The sequence below is a fragment of the Coregonus clupeaformis genome, chromosome 7 (genome assembly GCF_020615455.1).
Source record: "Coregonus clupeaformis isolate EN_2021a chromosome 7, ASM2061545v1, whole genome shotgun sequence".
Lineage (NCBI taxonomy): Eukaryota > Metazoa > Chordata > Actinopteri > Salmoniformes > Salmonidae > Coregonus > Coregonus clupeaformis.
The window spans coordinates 61,564,172-61,580,665 of record NC_059198.1 but is presented as its reverse complement, the minus strand read 5'-3'; the positions used below and the strand labels follow the sequence as shown (position 1 = coordinate 61,580,665).

General features: G+C 44.1%; 1 protein-coding gene, 1 pseudogene and 1 gene segment (V, D, J or C); 2 read left to right on the top strand and 1 right to left on the bottom strand.

Annotated features, from left to right (window-relative positions):
* Positions 1 to 8,120, bottom strand: part of LOC123491238 (serine/threonine-protein kinase LMTK1-like) — a 48,640-nt gene extending 40,520 nt beyond the window's left edge. The window contains exon 1 of one of the 2 annotated variants that reach the window (XM_045221445.1): positions 7,292 to 8,120. In XM_045221445.1, coding sequence (XP_045077380.1) covers positions 7,292 to 7,373 — 82 coding nt within the window. In that variant the 5' untranslated portion in view covers positions 7,374 to 8,120. The remainder of the gene's footprint in view (positions 1 to 7,291) is intronic. The other variant, XM_045221444.1, reaches the window with a different exon arrangement.
* A 161-nt stretch (positions 8,121 to 8,281) lies between these two features.
* LOC123481070 lies at positions 8,282 to 13,278 on the top strand. The segment is given in 4 exon segments: positions 8,282 to 8,844; positions 12,134 to 12,264; positions 12,361 to 12,468; positions 12,550 to 13,278. Coding segments are annotated over 3 exon segments (387 nt in total).
* A 164-nt stretch (positions 13,279 to 13,442) lies between these two features.
* Positions 13,443 to 16,041, top strand: LOC123491239 (annotated as a pseudogene).
* The last annotated feature ends 453 nt before the right edge of the window (positions 16,042 to 16,494 follow it).

The following is a 16,494-nucleotide window of genomic DNA, read 5'->3' as shown; positions in this document are numbered from 1 at the left end:
GCTAATTGTGTTCTCAATAAGGCTAAGCTGTTAGCTTGACTTCTTAATCCTACAACCCACACACACACACACACACACACACAAATACAAACGCTGCAACCACGCACACACATACACACATGCACGCACGCACACACAAACCTGACATTACCTACTGTTATATACCATGTTAGGTGGTTAAACCTGACATTACCTACTGTTATATACCATGTTAGGTGGTTAAATCTGACATTACCCTACTGTTATATACCATGTTAGGGGGTTAAACCTGACATTACCTACTGTTATATACCATGTTAGGTGGTTAAACCTGACATTACCTACTGTTATATACCATGTTAGGGGTTAAACCTGACATTACCTACTGTTATATACCATGTTAGGTGGTTAAACCTGACATTACCTACTGTTATATACCATGTTAGGTGGTTAAACCTGACATTACCTACTGTTATATACCATGTTAGGGGTTAAACCTGACATTACCCTACTGTTATATACCATGTTAGGTGGTTATACCTGACATTACCTACTGTTATATACCATGTTAGGTGGTTAAACCTGACATTACCTACTGTTATATACCACGTTAGGGGTTAAACCTGACATTACCCTACTGTTATATAACACTGTTAGGGGTTAAACCTGACATTACCTTCTGTTATATAACACTGTTAGGGGGTTAAACCTGACATTACCTACTGTTATATTAAACAATTAATTTAAAAAATACTGTATTTCTGGCACAGGTACAGATGATTAGCACTAGCTCACGCTACTTAGCAAAAAATGTAGTTTTTTAATTAAAGAAATGTGATACTTGGAGTCAAAGTAACGATATAATATTGTCCAAAATAATATTGTGATATGTAACTGTATTGATTCCCCTCCCATCCCTAACACACACACACACACTAGAGCTTGCGACATACAGGACCATGGAGAGTGAAGGTGTAACTCTACTCTACCTGGTTGCATGATTCAGCACCAGAGACAGCTCTCACTGAGCTCACAGTAGAGAGGGATACAGAGACAGCGCTCACTGAGCTCACAGTAGAGAGACAGAGAGAGAGAGAGACAGAGAGCCAAAGAGAGAGAGAGATAAAGAGAGAGACAGAGAGAGAGAGACAGAGAGAGAGAGACAGAGAGCCACAGAGAGAGATAAAGAGAGAGAGATAAAGAGAGAGACAGAGAGAGACAAAGAGAGAGAGACAGAGAGCCACAGAGAGAGATAAAGAGAGAGACAGAGAGAGAGAGAGACAGAGAGAGAGAGAGACAGAGAGAGAGAGAGACAGAGAGAGAGAGACAGAGAGAGAGAGACAGAGAGAGAGAGAGAGAGAGAGAGAGAGAGAGAGAGAGAGAGAGAGAGAGAGAGAGAGAGACAGAGAGAGAGAGAGAGAGAGAGAGAGACAGAGAGAGAGAGACAGAGAGAGAGAGAGAGAGAGAGAGAGAGAGAGAGAGAGAGAGAGAGAGAGAGAGAGAGAGAGAGAGAGAGAGACACAGAGAGAGAGAGAGAGAGAGAGAGAGAGAGAGAGAGAGAGAGAGAGAGAGAGAGAGAGACAGAGAGAGAGAGAGAGAGAGAGAGAGAGAGAGAGAGAGAGAGAGAGAGAGAGAGAGAGAGAGAGAGAGAGAGAGAGAGAGAGACAGAGAGAGAGAGACAGAGATTGTAGCTCTGGTCTGTGTCCCAAATGGTACCCTATTCCTTATATAGTGCACTAGTTTCGGGCCCTGGAGTCCTGGTAAAATGTAGTGCACTATAAGGAGAACAGGGTGCCATTTGGAACGCAGTCATGGTGTGACTGTCCTTCAGGCTTCCTGCTGACAGGGGAAACAAGAGGTGACACTAGTGTGACAGTCATGGAGAACAACACACACATACAACAATGCTAGTCTGTGTTTGTCCTCCCCTGAGCAATATATGTCAGTAGTTTTTTGTTGTGTCAGGCTCTTTGGAAGGTATGAAGTCATCACCATGTCTCTCAGTGACGTGGGTGAGGTGAGCATGGCTTGGTGAAGGTATGAAGTCATCACCATGTCTCTAAGTGATGTGGGTGAGGTGAGCATGGCTTTGTGAAGGTATGAAGTCATCACCATGTCTCTCAGTGACGTGGGTGAGGTGAGCATGGCTTGGTGAAGGTATGAAGTCATCACCATGTCTCTCAGTGACGTGGGTGAGGTGAGCATGGCTTGGTGAAGATATGACAGACAGACAGACAGACAGACAGACAGACAGACAGACAGACAGACAGACAGACAGACAGACAGACAGACAGACAGACAGACAGACAGACAGCACGCTGGCACTAATCCACCCACTACTGTGATTCCTGATTCCTCTGTGTGTTCGTGTGGGCTTGCGTGTGTGTGTGTGTGTGTGTATGTGTGTGTTTGTGTGTGTGTGTGTGTGCCTGTGTGTGTGTGTGTCAGCTCAGAGCCCATGCAGTATTTAACACATCAGCAGAGTGTGGTTTATTTCCTGTGATTGCAGCTGTGCTCTTGACACCTGCTGGGGAGGGAAGGGTGTCTGCCTGCATCTCACACCATCACAGGAGGAGAAGGGATACAGGAGGAGAAGGGGTACAGGAGGAGAAGTGGTACAGGAAGAGAAGTGGTACAGGAGGAAAAGTGGTACAGCAGGAGAAGTGGTACAGGAAGAGAAGTGGTACAGGAGGAAAAGTGGTACAGCAGGAGAAGTGGTACAGGAGGATGGAGAGAGAGGAGGAGAAAGAGGAAGGGGTACAGGAGGAGAAGAGAGAGGGAGGAGGGGGGAGAAGGACAGTGAGAGAGAGGTTGGAGAGAGGGAGGGGGAGGAGGGAGGGGGAGAGAGGGGGAGGGAGATGGAAGAAAAGAGTGAGAGATGGGACAGAGAGATGGTGTGATGGAGAATGGGAGAGGAAATGAGGACAGGAGGAGGATGGAGAGGGAGAGGGGGGAGAGAGATGATGTGTTAATGAGTGTTAGGGAGAATGGGAGCTGTTTTGTTTTTGTGTTGTGTGTAAGAATGACAGACAGAATAGGAGGGTGTAGGACTGTTCGTGTTTAGAATGTGCATCCATCTGATTGGCTCTACTTCGTGGCTCCTCCTCTTTGGCTCCTCCTCTACCTAGCCCATCCATCACCGTGGCAACATTGATTCTCCCTTCCATTACTGGCCTGGTCAGGGTAACGTATTGCTAGGGCAGGGTGGCTCCAGCCTGCAGTATGGAGCCAGGCCTGTGGGATACATTCGCTTTTCAACGAGGTCCGGGGGGCCGCACTGAAAACTGATTATATTTCCTCGCCGTCAAAATTTGCGGCCCGTATGTTTGACACCCCTGATCTATACAATGGGAGAAACGGGATGGTACTAACTCTCTGAACGTTTTGAAACGTTTTGCTACGCTGGGTTGCTTTCAGCAACGTTCTGAGCAGATAGAAATGTATTCTATGAAGCTGATAAGATTCCCTAATCCACAGTACATGATGGAGAAGCATGCCTGTCTGCTCTATGTGACATACATCTATCTGAACACTCTGTAATGTAGAACTGAAGCCGACCCCAGCTTCTAGTAGGCCTCTTGTCTGAGTTCTTACTTCTCATCACCTCATTGTTGACCTGTGCTGTGACCTCTGTTGACCTCTAAGTTGCACGCGTGCCCGGGCACGCAGTAGCCCCGAGACTGCCTCGCATCTCCCTGGGACTGCCGTGCAGCGTGCAGAACAAATCTCAGCCCAAGGAGAGAAGCTGGAGATTAAACTTCACTCAACTTTCTAGAGTTTTCCCTGTTAGTTAACACTATCAACGTTTCCCTTTACTGTGGCATTTGTGATGGAATCAACGCAATATTAGCCACTTTCAATGCAACATACCGAAACAAACCGAACTATGCAAGAGATTTTGTTGTTGGCTGAATGCATCGGAGTAGGATTCTATTGGCATGACTCAGTCTATTTAGTACTCTACACAGACCAGTGAGGCATAGCCAATCAGAGCTGCAGCAGGCCTATATGCAAATAGACCATTGCCATATATGGATCTGTGCCATTTACTTTCAACTGGACTGTATTTACAGCTGTGGTGTGAGTAGATGCACTTGATTTGAGATCAAAGCGAGAGCTGCATGTAGCCAGGTGCACATTTTGTTAATATCCTTTGCTAGTTAGTGAGTTATTAGCCCAGTTATAGATAAGTTTTATTTCAGCAATAGGGGAGTGACTGCTTCCTACAAGAGCACAAAATGTGTACATTTCTACACATCTTTGAAAAGCCAGTCAGGCAAAGAGCTTTTTTTTGTCTTAAAGGGGCAGTGTTGTATTAAGCTAAGTAGCCATAGGCAGAGGGTAGCATTATTTGTCTGATTCTCTGTAATAATAGTATGGGAATAATAATGTATTTTATTTTGTAAAGTGGTTTCTTGCATCAAACAACACAACAACATTTTCAGTCACCTCCTTGTCTCAAGGACAAATGGGTCAACAGGTTAATGTCAAGCCCTGCATGGAATGTAGGCCTACATTGAACACCACATATTGGCTGCTACTGTAGGCTGAATGATAGAACAGCTATTTCCATGTTAAAATGTTATGGGATGCATTTTCTCCATTGTTTTTGATGGTAGGCCACTCTATTTTTGATGGTAGGCCTACATTATGATCCAATAGCCACAGTAGCCTACTTGGCCACTGTTAAAACTGTAACTTAGTGTTCACAGTAAACGCGCACTGGAAGTTTCACAATGTTCAAGTTTGCGATCAGCAGACCTGAAATTTGCTCAGTGCCGAAAAAACAAATTAGAGGGCACATTGGCTGTGACCTCTGCTGACCTCTGTTGACCTCTGAAGCTACTCAACATTCTAAAAACCACAGATAAGAGACAAACTAATGTTTTTGTCTGCGTGGGTTACTGAAACCCCCATATCACTAGTGACCGGTACAGCATGGGGTACTGAAACCCCCATATCACTAGTGACCGGTACAACATGGGGTACTGAAACCCCCATATCACTAGTGACCGGTACAGCATGGGGTACTGAAACCCCCATATCACTAGTGACAGGTACAAAATGGGGTACTGAAACCCCCATATCACTAGTGACCAGTACAACATGGGGTACTGAAATCCCCATATGCGCTAAGCAGACCTGAAATTTGCTCAGTGCCGAAACAAATTAGAGGGAACATTGGCTGTGAACTCTGCTGACCTCTGTTGACCTCTGAAGCTACTCAACATTCTAAAAACCACAGACAAGAGACAAACTAATGTTTTTGTCTGCATGGGGTACTGAAACCCCCATATCACTAGTGACCGGTACAGCGTGGGGTACTGAAACCCCCATATCACTAGTGACCGGTACAGCATGGGGTACTGAAACCCCCCATATCACTAGTGACCGGTACAACATGGGGTACTGAAACCCCCATATCACTAGTGACCGGTACAGTGTGGGGTACTGAAACCCCCATATCACTAGTGACCGGTACAACATGGGGTACTGAAACCCCCATATCACAAGTGACCGGTACAGCATGGGGTACTGAAACCTCATATCACTAGTGACCGGTACAACATGGGGTACTGAAACCCCCATATCACTAGTGACAGGTACAGCATGGGGTACTGAAACCCCCATATCACTAGTGACAGGTACAAAATGGGGTACTGAAACCCCCATATCACTAGTGACCAGTACAACATGGGGTACTGAAACCCTTGTATCACTAGTGACAGGTACAACATGGGGTGCTGAAACCCCCATATCACTAGTGACCGGTACAACATGGGGTACTGAAACCCCCATATCACTAGTGACCGGTACAACATGGGGTACTGAAACCCCCATATCACTAATGACCGGTCTGGGAATAAGAGAGCAACAGAAAGAGAGATCCTGTATGCAGCGCAGCAACCAGAGTGAGCTGTAGGAGGCTGGTCCTCAGGGCCTCATTTATATGCTGAGCACATACAGCCTAATGCAGGGACACTCAATGCTGTTTAAACACACACACACACACACACACACACACAATACACACAACACACACACACACAAACCGCAGGGACAACCTCAACTGTTTACCTCCCATTCATTTATTCTGCTCTAATTCAACTCTTCACTGAGGCTGTCTGCACACATCCCCCTTCCTTAAATGCGGAAGACACATTTCAGTTGAATGCATTCAGTTGTACAACTACTAGGTATCCCCCTTTCCCTTCCTCACTCCCCCTCTACTCTCTCTCCTCTCCACCTTTCTCCCCCCTTCTCTCCCCCTCTACTCTCTCTCCTCCTCTCCACCTCTCTCCCCCCTCCTCTCCACCTCTACTCTCTCTCCTCCTCTCCACCTCTCTCCCCCTCCCCTCCACCTCTACTCTCTCTCCTCCTCTCCACCTCTCTCCTCTCCCCCTCTACTCTCTCTCTCCTCACACCCCCCTCCCTCACTCCTCTCCTCTCCAGCTCTCCCCCAACACAGCAGCACCTGAGTGCGCCTGCCCATCATGCTGGCTCTAGTAGCCAGAGTCCATGTTGGCTCTGTCCTGTCCAGTTGCCCTGATGCTCTGGGTAAACACTGCAGACAGGCAGACTACTGTGCCTTCAACAACAAGCCATAGGGCCAGGGTCAGGGAGGGAGGTCTCCAGTGAACTGAAGTAGGTTTGAGCTGGGCTAAGCCGGGCTGACACACAAACATACGCCTGCAGGGGTCTGCGTGCTAGGTTGGCTTTGAGCTGCCTCTCTCCACTGCGGATAAAGATGAGAAAGGCATGCAATAGCATGGTAGTGAAACACACACACACACACACACACACACACACACACACACACACACACACACCTACACACACACACACACACACCAACACACACCTACACACACACTGTCCTTCATCCCAGCTTCCTCAGTGTTCCTCTAAAATAACAACATGCCACCCTCCCCTCGGGTTGCCATGGAAACTGCCCCAAGAGGCAAAAAAAAGGGGTGCTGCAGGGGGTCTGACTACAGAGGGGGAGAAGAAGACAGCCTAAATGTCAACACACACAGAGACACACACACACACACACACAACCCAGGCTATAAAGGCTGCCAACAGCACACTGGCTACTGTATATTGATCTAGCTGCTGTTGTTGACAGATAAACATCCATATCCTTCACATGGAGCTTAAAGACCAGTATCTAGCAGATCATGATGATGATGATGAAGAAGACAAACATTATGTTTCAAATTCAATACTAGCAACACATTCTGACACGGACATTAGATGAAACGCATTAAACAACACACACATTAAATGTCAGTTTGAAATCGACACGTACCTGAGTCAAAATGGGAACTGAAGGCAAAACTGGGATTAAAGAAGGCTGAAGACATGACCATCACAGAGAGAGCCACGAACATCCTCCCTCCTCTTCAGGCTTGAGACGGCAGCAGGCAGGGTTTACCAAAATACAACATGGAAATATATCAGATGTTGACTAAAGCACATTTAGCCGAAGGATTGTATGCTAGTCAAATCGAACACTGCATTTTTAGCTATTTCACCTTGACACCCCTGAGACGCAGTGCGCGCGCTGTTCTGTCTGATCCTTCACATCCGATCAATACACAGATGTTGACAAACATTCCCGTCGGTTTTTGTTTTTCAATTTGATACCGCTGCCATTCACTTGACTGGCGTACGATTAAAAACGATAGATAGGCATAGTTGTATCTCCCGTCCCACGCTTTCCTTCTCCGTCATCCAACCAGTTTGATGATGATGAGCCAGAAAAGAGAACACCGCGGCGCGCTGCTTTATCGACGTGATTCGGTTATTTAGGATACATCGTTTTCGGTTTTGTCTCTGACTGTACACATACCCTGGCATTCGTCCAGGGCAATATTAGTCTCCAAGTCAAGTTATGCTCTTGCTCTGTCTTTAGAGTAGATCAATGCAATATGACGTAATAGGCTGCACAGAGTTATCCAGAATCCTTGCTATATTCCCTAGGAGATATTCAATAGTCATTGCACTATCGGACCGTCACTTTAGCTGGCAACAGGGGAAGCGCCATCTTGTTTAAGGTGTCCCGTCCTAGCCTACCCTAACTGGAATCTCGCTGACTCCGTTTCGGAATCTGGTATCTGCACCGTGGTGAGGGGAGAGATGAGGAGGCTCGAAAAGAGGGGGTAGGGATAGGGACAGACAGAGGACTGTGTCTCAGAATAGTAATACAACACGTGAACAGGTGGTGATTTGGAATAAGAAAGCAATTTAAATCAGTGCAGGACAGGTGTGTGCGTGCGTGCATTTGTGCGTGATTTAGCTTGCCTGGTACAATGGGATCAATCAATGGAATAGTCCCAAAAATGCAAACACGACCATGCTCAGTGCAAATCAAGGGCAACTCCATTTGCCTTTGATGTATGACCATGGTTTGGTCTGGTCTGGTCTGATCTAATCTCTGGTGGACACACTAGGTAACATAAATTAGATTAGATCCGTTTATTAGTCACATTCACAGGGTGGCAGATGTAAAAGCAGGATACAGTGAAATTATTATCCTCAGAGACTGTATGGTACATAGACTGTATGGTAACATAGACTGTATGGTAACATCTGTCAAAAGACTCTAGTTGTTTGCTGGAATGTTTATTGTTTGCTGGAGGTCCTCAACTGCCAAACACTTGATGTTGTTTACTTGACTCTATTCAGAGGGGCCTGGCCTGGCTCAGTGTGATGATGTTACCTGATGGGTGATGTTTACTTGACTCTATTGGCCTTGGTCAGAGTGACAGGATCTCTGTTGACACCATGTTGATAGACCTTATATAAAATAAGACCGGGATTCAATCCGATCGCAGGTTGTAGACAATGCTGCTTCTAAAGGTAATTACACATGAACATTATACACACATAAACATTACACACATAAACATTATAAACACATAAACATTATATACACATGAACATTATACACACATAAACATTACATACACATAAACATATAAACATTACATACACATAAACATATAAACATTAACATTATACACACATAAACATTATATACACATAAACATTAGATACACATAAACATTATACACACATAAACATTATACAAACATAAACATTATACACACATAAACATTATACACACATAAACATTATACACACATAAACATTACATACACATAAACATTATACAAACATAAACATTATACACACATAAACACTATACACACATAAACATTATACACACATAAACATTACATACACATAAACATTATACAAACATAAACATTATACACACATAAACACTATACACACATAAACATTATACACACATAAACATTACATACACATAAACATTATACACACATAAACATTATATACACATAAACATTATACACACATAAACATTATATACACATAAACATTACACACACATAAACATTATATACACATAAACATTATATACACATAAACAGTATACACACTATACACACATAAACATTGTACATTATATATTTAAGACAAACATACACAGTGGAAAATGATCAGTCATGTTTCCCTGTCCAATCTCTCTCATTTCTCTCTCTCTGTCTCTCTCTGTCTCTCTCTCTCTCTCTCTCTCTCTCTCTCTCTCTCTGTCTGTCTGTCTGCCTGCCTGCCTGTCTGTCTGTCTGTCTGTCTGTCTGTCTGTCTGTCTGTCTCTCTCGCTCTCTCTTGTTCAGTTTTAGAAGACTAGAGCTTGACACACACACACAAAAACACACACACACACACACACACACACACACACACACACACACACACACACACACACACACACACACACACACACACACACACACACACACAGTGGTGTACACAGTCCCTTTATTTTCTGATGAAAGAAGGCCCTCTGTTGGTAGAATTGATGTACAGTACAGGCCCATGATATTATCACTATCTCTCATAACAGCATAAACACTTTGGATAACATTTTATTGCTCTCAAAGCCAGTTTCAGGAACCGTAATCCCATGAATGTACTGTGTATAGATGAACAGTCCATCTGAGCCTGGTTCCTCTCTAGGATCCTTCCATCTGAGCCTGGTTCCTCTCTAGGTTCCTCCCTCAGCCTGGTTGCTCTCTAGGTTCCTCCCTTTGAGCCTGGTTCCTCTCTAGGTTCCTTCTTCTGAGCTTGGTTCCTCTCTAGGTTCCTCCCTCTGAGCCTGGTTCCTCTCTAGGTTCCTTCCTCTGAGCCTGGTTCCTCTCTGAGCCTGGTTCCTCTCTAGGTTCCTTCATCTGAGCTTGGTTCCTCTCTAGGTTCCTTCTTCTGAGCTTGGTTCCTCTCTAGGTTCCTTCATCTGAGCTTGGTTCCTCTCTAGGTTCCTTCCTCTGAGCCTGGTGCCTCTCTAGGTTCCTTCCTCTGTGCCTGGTTCCTCTCTAGGTTCCTTCCTCAGCCTGGTTCCTTTCTAGGTTCCTTCCTCTGAGCCTGGTTCCTCGATAGGTTCCTCCCTCAGCCTGGTTCCTCTCTAGGTTCCTCCCTCTGAGCCTGGTTCCTCTCTAGGTTATTTCCTCTGAGCCGGGTTCCTCTCTGAGACTGGTTCCTCTCTAGGTTCCTTCCTCTGAACTTGGTTCTTCTCTAGGTTCCTTCCTCAGCCTGGTTCCTCTCTAGGTTCCTTCCACTGAGCCTGGTTCCTCGCTAGGTTCCTCCCTCAGCCTGGTGCCTCTCTAGGTTCCTCCCTTTGAGCCTGGTTCCTCTCTAGGTTCCTTCTTCTGAGCTTGGTTCCTCTCTAGGTTCCTTCATCTGAGCTTGGTTCCTCTCTAGGTTCATTCCTCTGAGCCTGGTGCCTCTCTAGGTTCCTTCCTCTGTGCCTGGTTCCTCTCTAGGTTCCTTCCTCAGCCTGGTTCCTTTCTAGGTTCCTTCCTCTGAGCCTGGTTCCTTGCTAGGTTCCTCCCTCAGCCTGGTTCCTCTCTAGTTTCCTCCCTCTGAGCCTAGTTCCTCTCTAGGTTATTTCCTCTGAGCCTGGTTCCTCTCTGAGACTGGTTCCTCTCTAGGTTCCTTCCTCTGAACTTGGTTCTTCTCTAGGTTCCTTCCTCAGCCTGGTTCCTCTCTAGGTTCCTTCCTCTGAGCCTGGTTCCTCGCTAGGTTCCTCCCTCAGCCTGGTGCCTCTCTAGGTTCCTCCCTTTGAGCCTGGTTCCTCTCTAGGTTCCTTCTTCTGAGCTTGGTTCCTCTCTAGGTTCCTCCCTCTGAGCGTGCTTCCTCTCTAGGTTCCTTCCTTCTAGGGAGGTTTACCTGCTTGCACATTTGGGGTTTTAGGCTGGGTATCTGTAAAGCACTTTGTGACAGCTGCTGAAGTAAAAAGTGCTTTATAAAATATGTTTGATTAATTGATCGAATGTTAAGTAAATTAGATTAAATTTGTATTCACTATAGTCTCTACTCAGCCAGTAATAAATAATTGGGGGGTGCTTATATTTGTCCTGTTACACACAAATGTGTTTTTTTGCATATCCCAACTCCCCATGAGACACCCGCAGGAAGTGGAGTCACAGCCAGGGTCACCATTGTACAGCGGGCCTTAAAAAAATGTGTGTTAAGTGCCTTGTTCAAGGCCACAGCAACAGATTTTTCCCCCACCTTGTCAGCTCTGGTATTCGAACCAGCAACCTTTCGGTTACTGGCTCGACACGCTGACCTCGAGGCTACCAGCCACTACCTGCTGCCCTGGATAAATCAGAGACAGTTAGACTGAGTCATCTTTTGGTCTGACAGCCCAGTGGAGTAAAGAGAAGATGGAGTGAAGTTGCAGAGGGGAGGAGGATTGAGGAATGTGGAGTGGAACGAGGGATCCTTGGAGACAAGGAGGAGGGAGAGAAAGTAACAGATGGGTCGTTCCACAAAAATAAAAGAGGCCTTTTGTGTCTATATGTGGTGATTAATATAAACATCATGGATTATATAATGGAGCTGTGTTTATCATACTGCCCCTTTGCTTAAATAGTTGGGACACATTTAAAGTTATTTATAGTCTAGTGTGCATAGAGTAAAGATCAATTATTACAATAGTATTATTAGAACTGTGGAAGTCTGTTAACCCCCAGATATGTCAATCAACAATGAGAGTAACTAGTGGTAGGTTAACTGTAGAGGCTCCTCCCTCTGGTCTTCCCTGTCTGTCTCCTTATAGGTGGGTCCTGCAGCCTCTCCTCTCCTCACACACCAACCCTGCTCATCTCTCAGCTGGACAGTAAGGGCCGTTCACACCACACACTGACAACATGCTGGGGACACTCTGTACTCTCATCACTGCTCTAACATGTAAGGAGTCTGACTTCCTGGAGGTTTTACTTCATGTTTTATGAATAATGAGTCTGTATGTTTCTCTTTACTACATGTAATCTTCTCATTTCCCAGGTGTCAGTGGTGTGACTGTGGTGACACAGAAGCCTCCTGTTGTGGCAGTGAGGAAAGGAGAGACGGCCACTATTGACTGTAACCTGGGGACTGTTGATAATAGAGACGGCCACTATGGACTGTAACCTGGGGACTGTTGATAATAGAGACGGCCACTATGGACTGTAACCTGGGGACTGTTGAGAATAGTGCTGCTCGTTTGGTATAAACAGGTTCCAGGAGGAGTCCCTCAGTACGTGTTAAGGTGGTACCACACTGGTTGGAGCTCTGTAGAATATGGTTATGGTTTCTCCTCTCCTAAATTCACATCTAATCATCAGTCTAAATCAGATTATCGTTTGATTATTAATAATGTGGAGGAGGAGGACTCAGCAGTGTATTACTGTCAGACCTGGGACGACTCTGCTAAAGAGTACGTATCACAGTGATATACACCATGACAAAAACCTCCTCACCAAATACACTCACTTCTGCTTTCAGATGTTCTGAATATAAATACTAACTGAATGTCAAGTCATCCTGAACCAGTGTGTCTGCAGTAGGAGAGCATGCCATGCTTGTGTTTCACACAAATCCCTTCACACATTTAGTAGAATGTTGTCATGAACAATTACACCTAGTTGTCACAAACCATGAATCATAAAGTGATATTCCAGATGGTCCTTTCAGTCCTAACAGAAGACTCCATGTATCAGATAACCTCCATGATAGTCAGTCCCCTGGTTTACAGTAGAGACATATTACATCAACAGTCATTTAGTGATATACTGTTAGTTCAGAACCCCACTATCAGGTCCAGATAATATTATAATAATATTATTAGTATGTATATTATGACATGCTGATATAAACTAACTTACGTAACTGAGAAGAAACATAATATTGCTCTTTACAATGCAACAAAAAATATACAATATGTTTATGAATTAGTCCTCTCTCAAATATTTAAATGTTTTATAGTTTAATAGTAGCTGTAATTTAAATGTATATCATTATTATAAAAAATATAGGATATATAAAATGATTATTTTGAAATCTGTCTGTTGGTCTTGTGAAGCCCCCCCAGATACAGTATGTTTGAGAGTAGCCCCCTCCCTCTGGTCCTCCCTGGCTTGGTGATAGGTTAACTGTAGAGGCACCTCCCTCTGGTCATCCCTGTGTGTCTCCTTATAGGTGGGTCCTGCAGCCTCTCCTCTCCTCACACACGCCAACCCTGCTCATCTCTCTGGACAGTAAGGGTCGTTCACACCACACACGGACAACATGCTGGGGACACTCTGCACTCTCATCACTGCTCTAACATGTAAGGAGTCTGACTTCCTGGAGGTTTTACTTCATGTTTTATGAATAATGAGTCTGTATGTTTCTCTTTACTACATGTCATCTTCTCATTTCCCAGGTGTCAGTGGTGTGACTGTGGTGACACAGAAGCCTCCTGTTGTGGCAGTGAGGAAAGGAGAGACGGCCACTATGGACTGTAACCTGGGGACTGTTGATAATAGAGACGGCCACTATGGACTGTAACCTGGGGACTGTTGATAATAGAGACGGCCACTATGGACTGTAACCTGGGGACTGTTGATAATAGAGACGGCCACTATGGACTGTAACCTGGGGACTGTTGATAATAGAGACGGCCACTATCGACTGTAACCTGGGGACTGTTGATAATAGAGACGGCCACTCTGGACTGTAACCTGGGGACTGTTGATAATAGTGCTCATTGGTACAAACAGGTTCCAGGAGGAGTTCCTCAGTACGTTTTACAGTGGTACTACTATAATTGGACCTCTGTAAAATATGGCTCCGGTTTCTCCTCTCCTAAGTTCACATCTAATCATCAGTCTATATCAGATTATCGTTTGATTATTAATAATGTGGAGGAGGAAGACTCAGCAGTGTATTACTGTAAGACAAATGACTACTCTGTTGACGAGTGGGTATCACAGTGATATACACCATGACAAAAACCTCCTCCCCAAATACACCCACTTCTGCTTTATGCGTGGCAGAGGGGTGAACTCTAAGAAACAGCAGTTGAAGTTGATCAGTCATTATTATAACAATATATACATGACACAATGGGAGATCTGGAAATTGAAGAATCATCCATCCCTACATGTCAAAAAGATCATAAGAAGACTGTGAAAAGAGATTTGGCCTTTCTCGATGTAATCATCATCAAGTCAAGACTGCATCATATAGATAGTGCTTTAACTGATGGATTCAAAAGGACCAGACACCAACAGCAGAATATGACGCTATACTATATACTGTTACTTCATAAAGAGAAACTCTAGAAAAGCCTGACATGTTTGTAGTGAGAGTGAAGCTCTGTCAAATGGGATGTTTCAGTTCCTGTTCTCTCAGTAGTTAGAGTGAAGCTTTGTCTAAATGGGATGTTTCAGTTCCTGTCCCCTCAGTAGTGAGAATGAAGCTCTGTCTAAATGGGATGTTTCAGTTCCTGTCCTCTCAGTAGTGAGAATGAAGCTCTGTCTAAATGGGATGTTTCAGTTCCTGTCCTCTCAGTAGTAAGAGTGAGGAGTTTTTTGTATGGCCGTGTATACAAACTGAAACACAGTGGTATTCGGACCAGGAACCAAGCTGATTGTTACTGGTGAGTTCCCTTCTAATGTTTTAATCTACAGAATATGCTTTGTTTCTAATATAATGTTGGTCAGATATATATATATATATTTTTAATGTTTTAATTCATAAAATGTAATTTATATTATATATTTACTGATTTAATATTTTGCACCTGCTTTAATCCTGTCTCGTATGTTGTTTGTAAATTATTTAGAAAACATTTTGACAGTGTGAATGCCTGCTATGTTCACGTTTTATCATGCAAACTTGTGTTTTTGTTGTCTATATAGATCCATGCAAAGGAGATATTTAATATCCAGAAATGTTATCCAGTTCAATTTCTTAGACAAATATATATATATACATTTATTTATTTTTATATTCCATTTGCTTGTGAATTATTTGTATTTTATATTTACAATGTGCACATTTCGTTCAGCTTTTAGCATTTGAGTCTTCCAAGACTGTGATGTAATATTGTAATTAATGTATCCAGAAATTGATCTGTCTCTCTGCTCCATGGGAAAATAAAATTTTAACACCGTATGATTACTTCTATCAATATAATTGTGAACATAATGAACAGCAGTTCTATATTTAATTGCTGCATCAGTTTCCTCTTAATGCAGGGTGTATTGGTAATGATACCAACATCTACTGAAATATAAACTGTTATCAAATCTGTTCCCTTCTAATCCCATCCATTGACTATTTTCTAATCTAGATGGAGATCTTTCTACACCTGCTGTGACCCTGTTCCCTCCATCCACTGAAGACCTCAAGTCCAGCAGAGCAACACTAGTGTGTCTGGCCAGCAACCTGTCTTAGAGGTCCAAGGGGTTTGCAGATGTCAGCTGGATGTCTAACGGTGAATCAGTGACAGAAGATGTTTCTACCAGTCCTGCTGAGCAGCAACCAGACAAAACCTTCAAGATCAGCAGCTATCTGATCATTCAGACTATAGAGTGGGACAAGGACGTGGTGTTCACATGTAAAGTGTCATTAGGGTCAACATTCTCTGAGAAAGAGATCAGAAAGACTAGTTGCAGTCTGTAAAGCAATAGTTTCAATATTTAATGAGTGCAGTTGGGAGTCTATGTTATGATTTACCAGTATTAGAACCCAAATGCAGACAAGTACACCAAGCCAGAGAAGGTTTAACAGGTTTATTTAAAATGTTCAATAGTCCAGGTTTCCAATAATAGGGGAAGAGCAAGTCCAGGTTACAGGGAGGGTAACAGATCCAGGTCAGGGCAGGTGTGGTACCGTAATGTCCTAGTGTCCGTGGTGAGTCCAAAAGAGAGGTCCGGTAGTGGAGAGCAGGATGGTGGTGGCAGGAGTGAAGCGGAGGCAGGAGTCAGGTTCCAAATATCTGTGGCACAGGAGAAAAGTAAATAGAACAGGCCAAAACACAAAGAGCAAAAATAAACAGGTTGAATCGGCAGCGAGACTAACATGGTCATCTTGACTATGATCTGACGATGAGTGGTAAGTTTGACCGGGTCTTAAAGGCTGAGGTGATTATGGTGAATGAGCTGCAGCTGG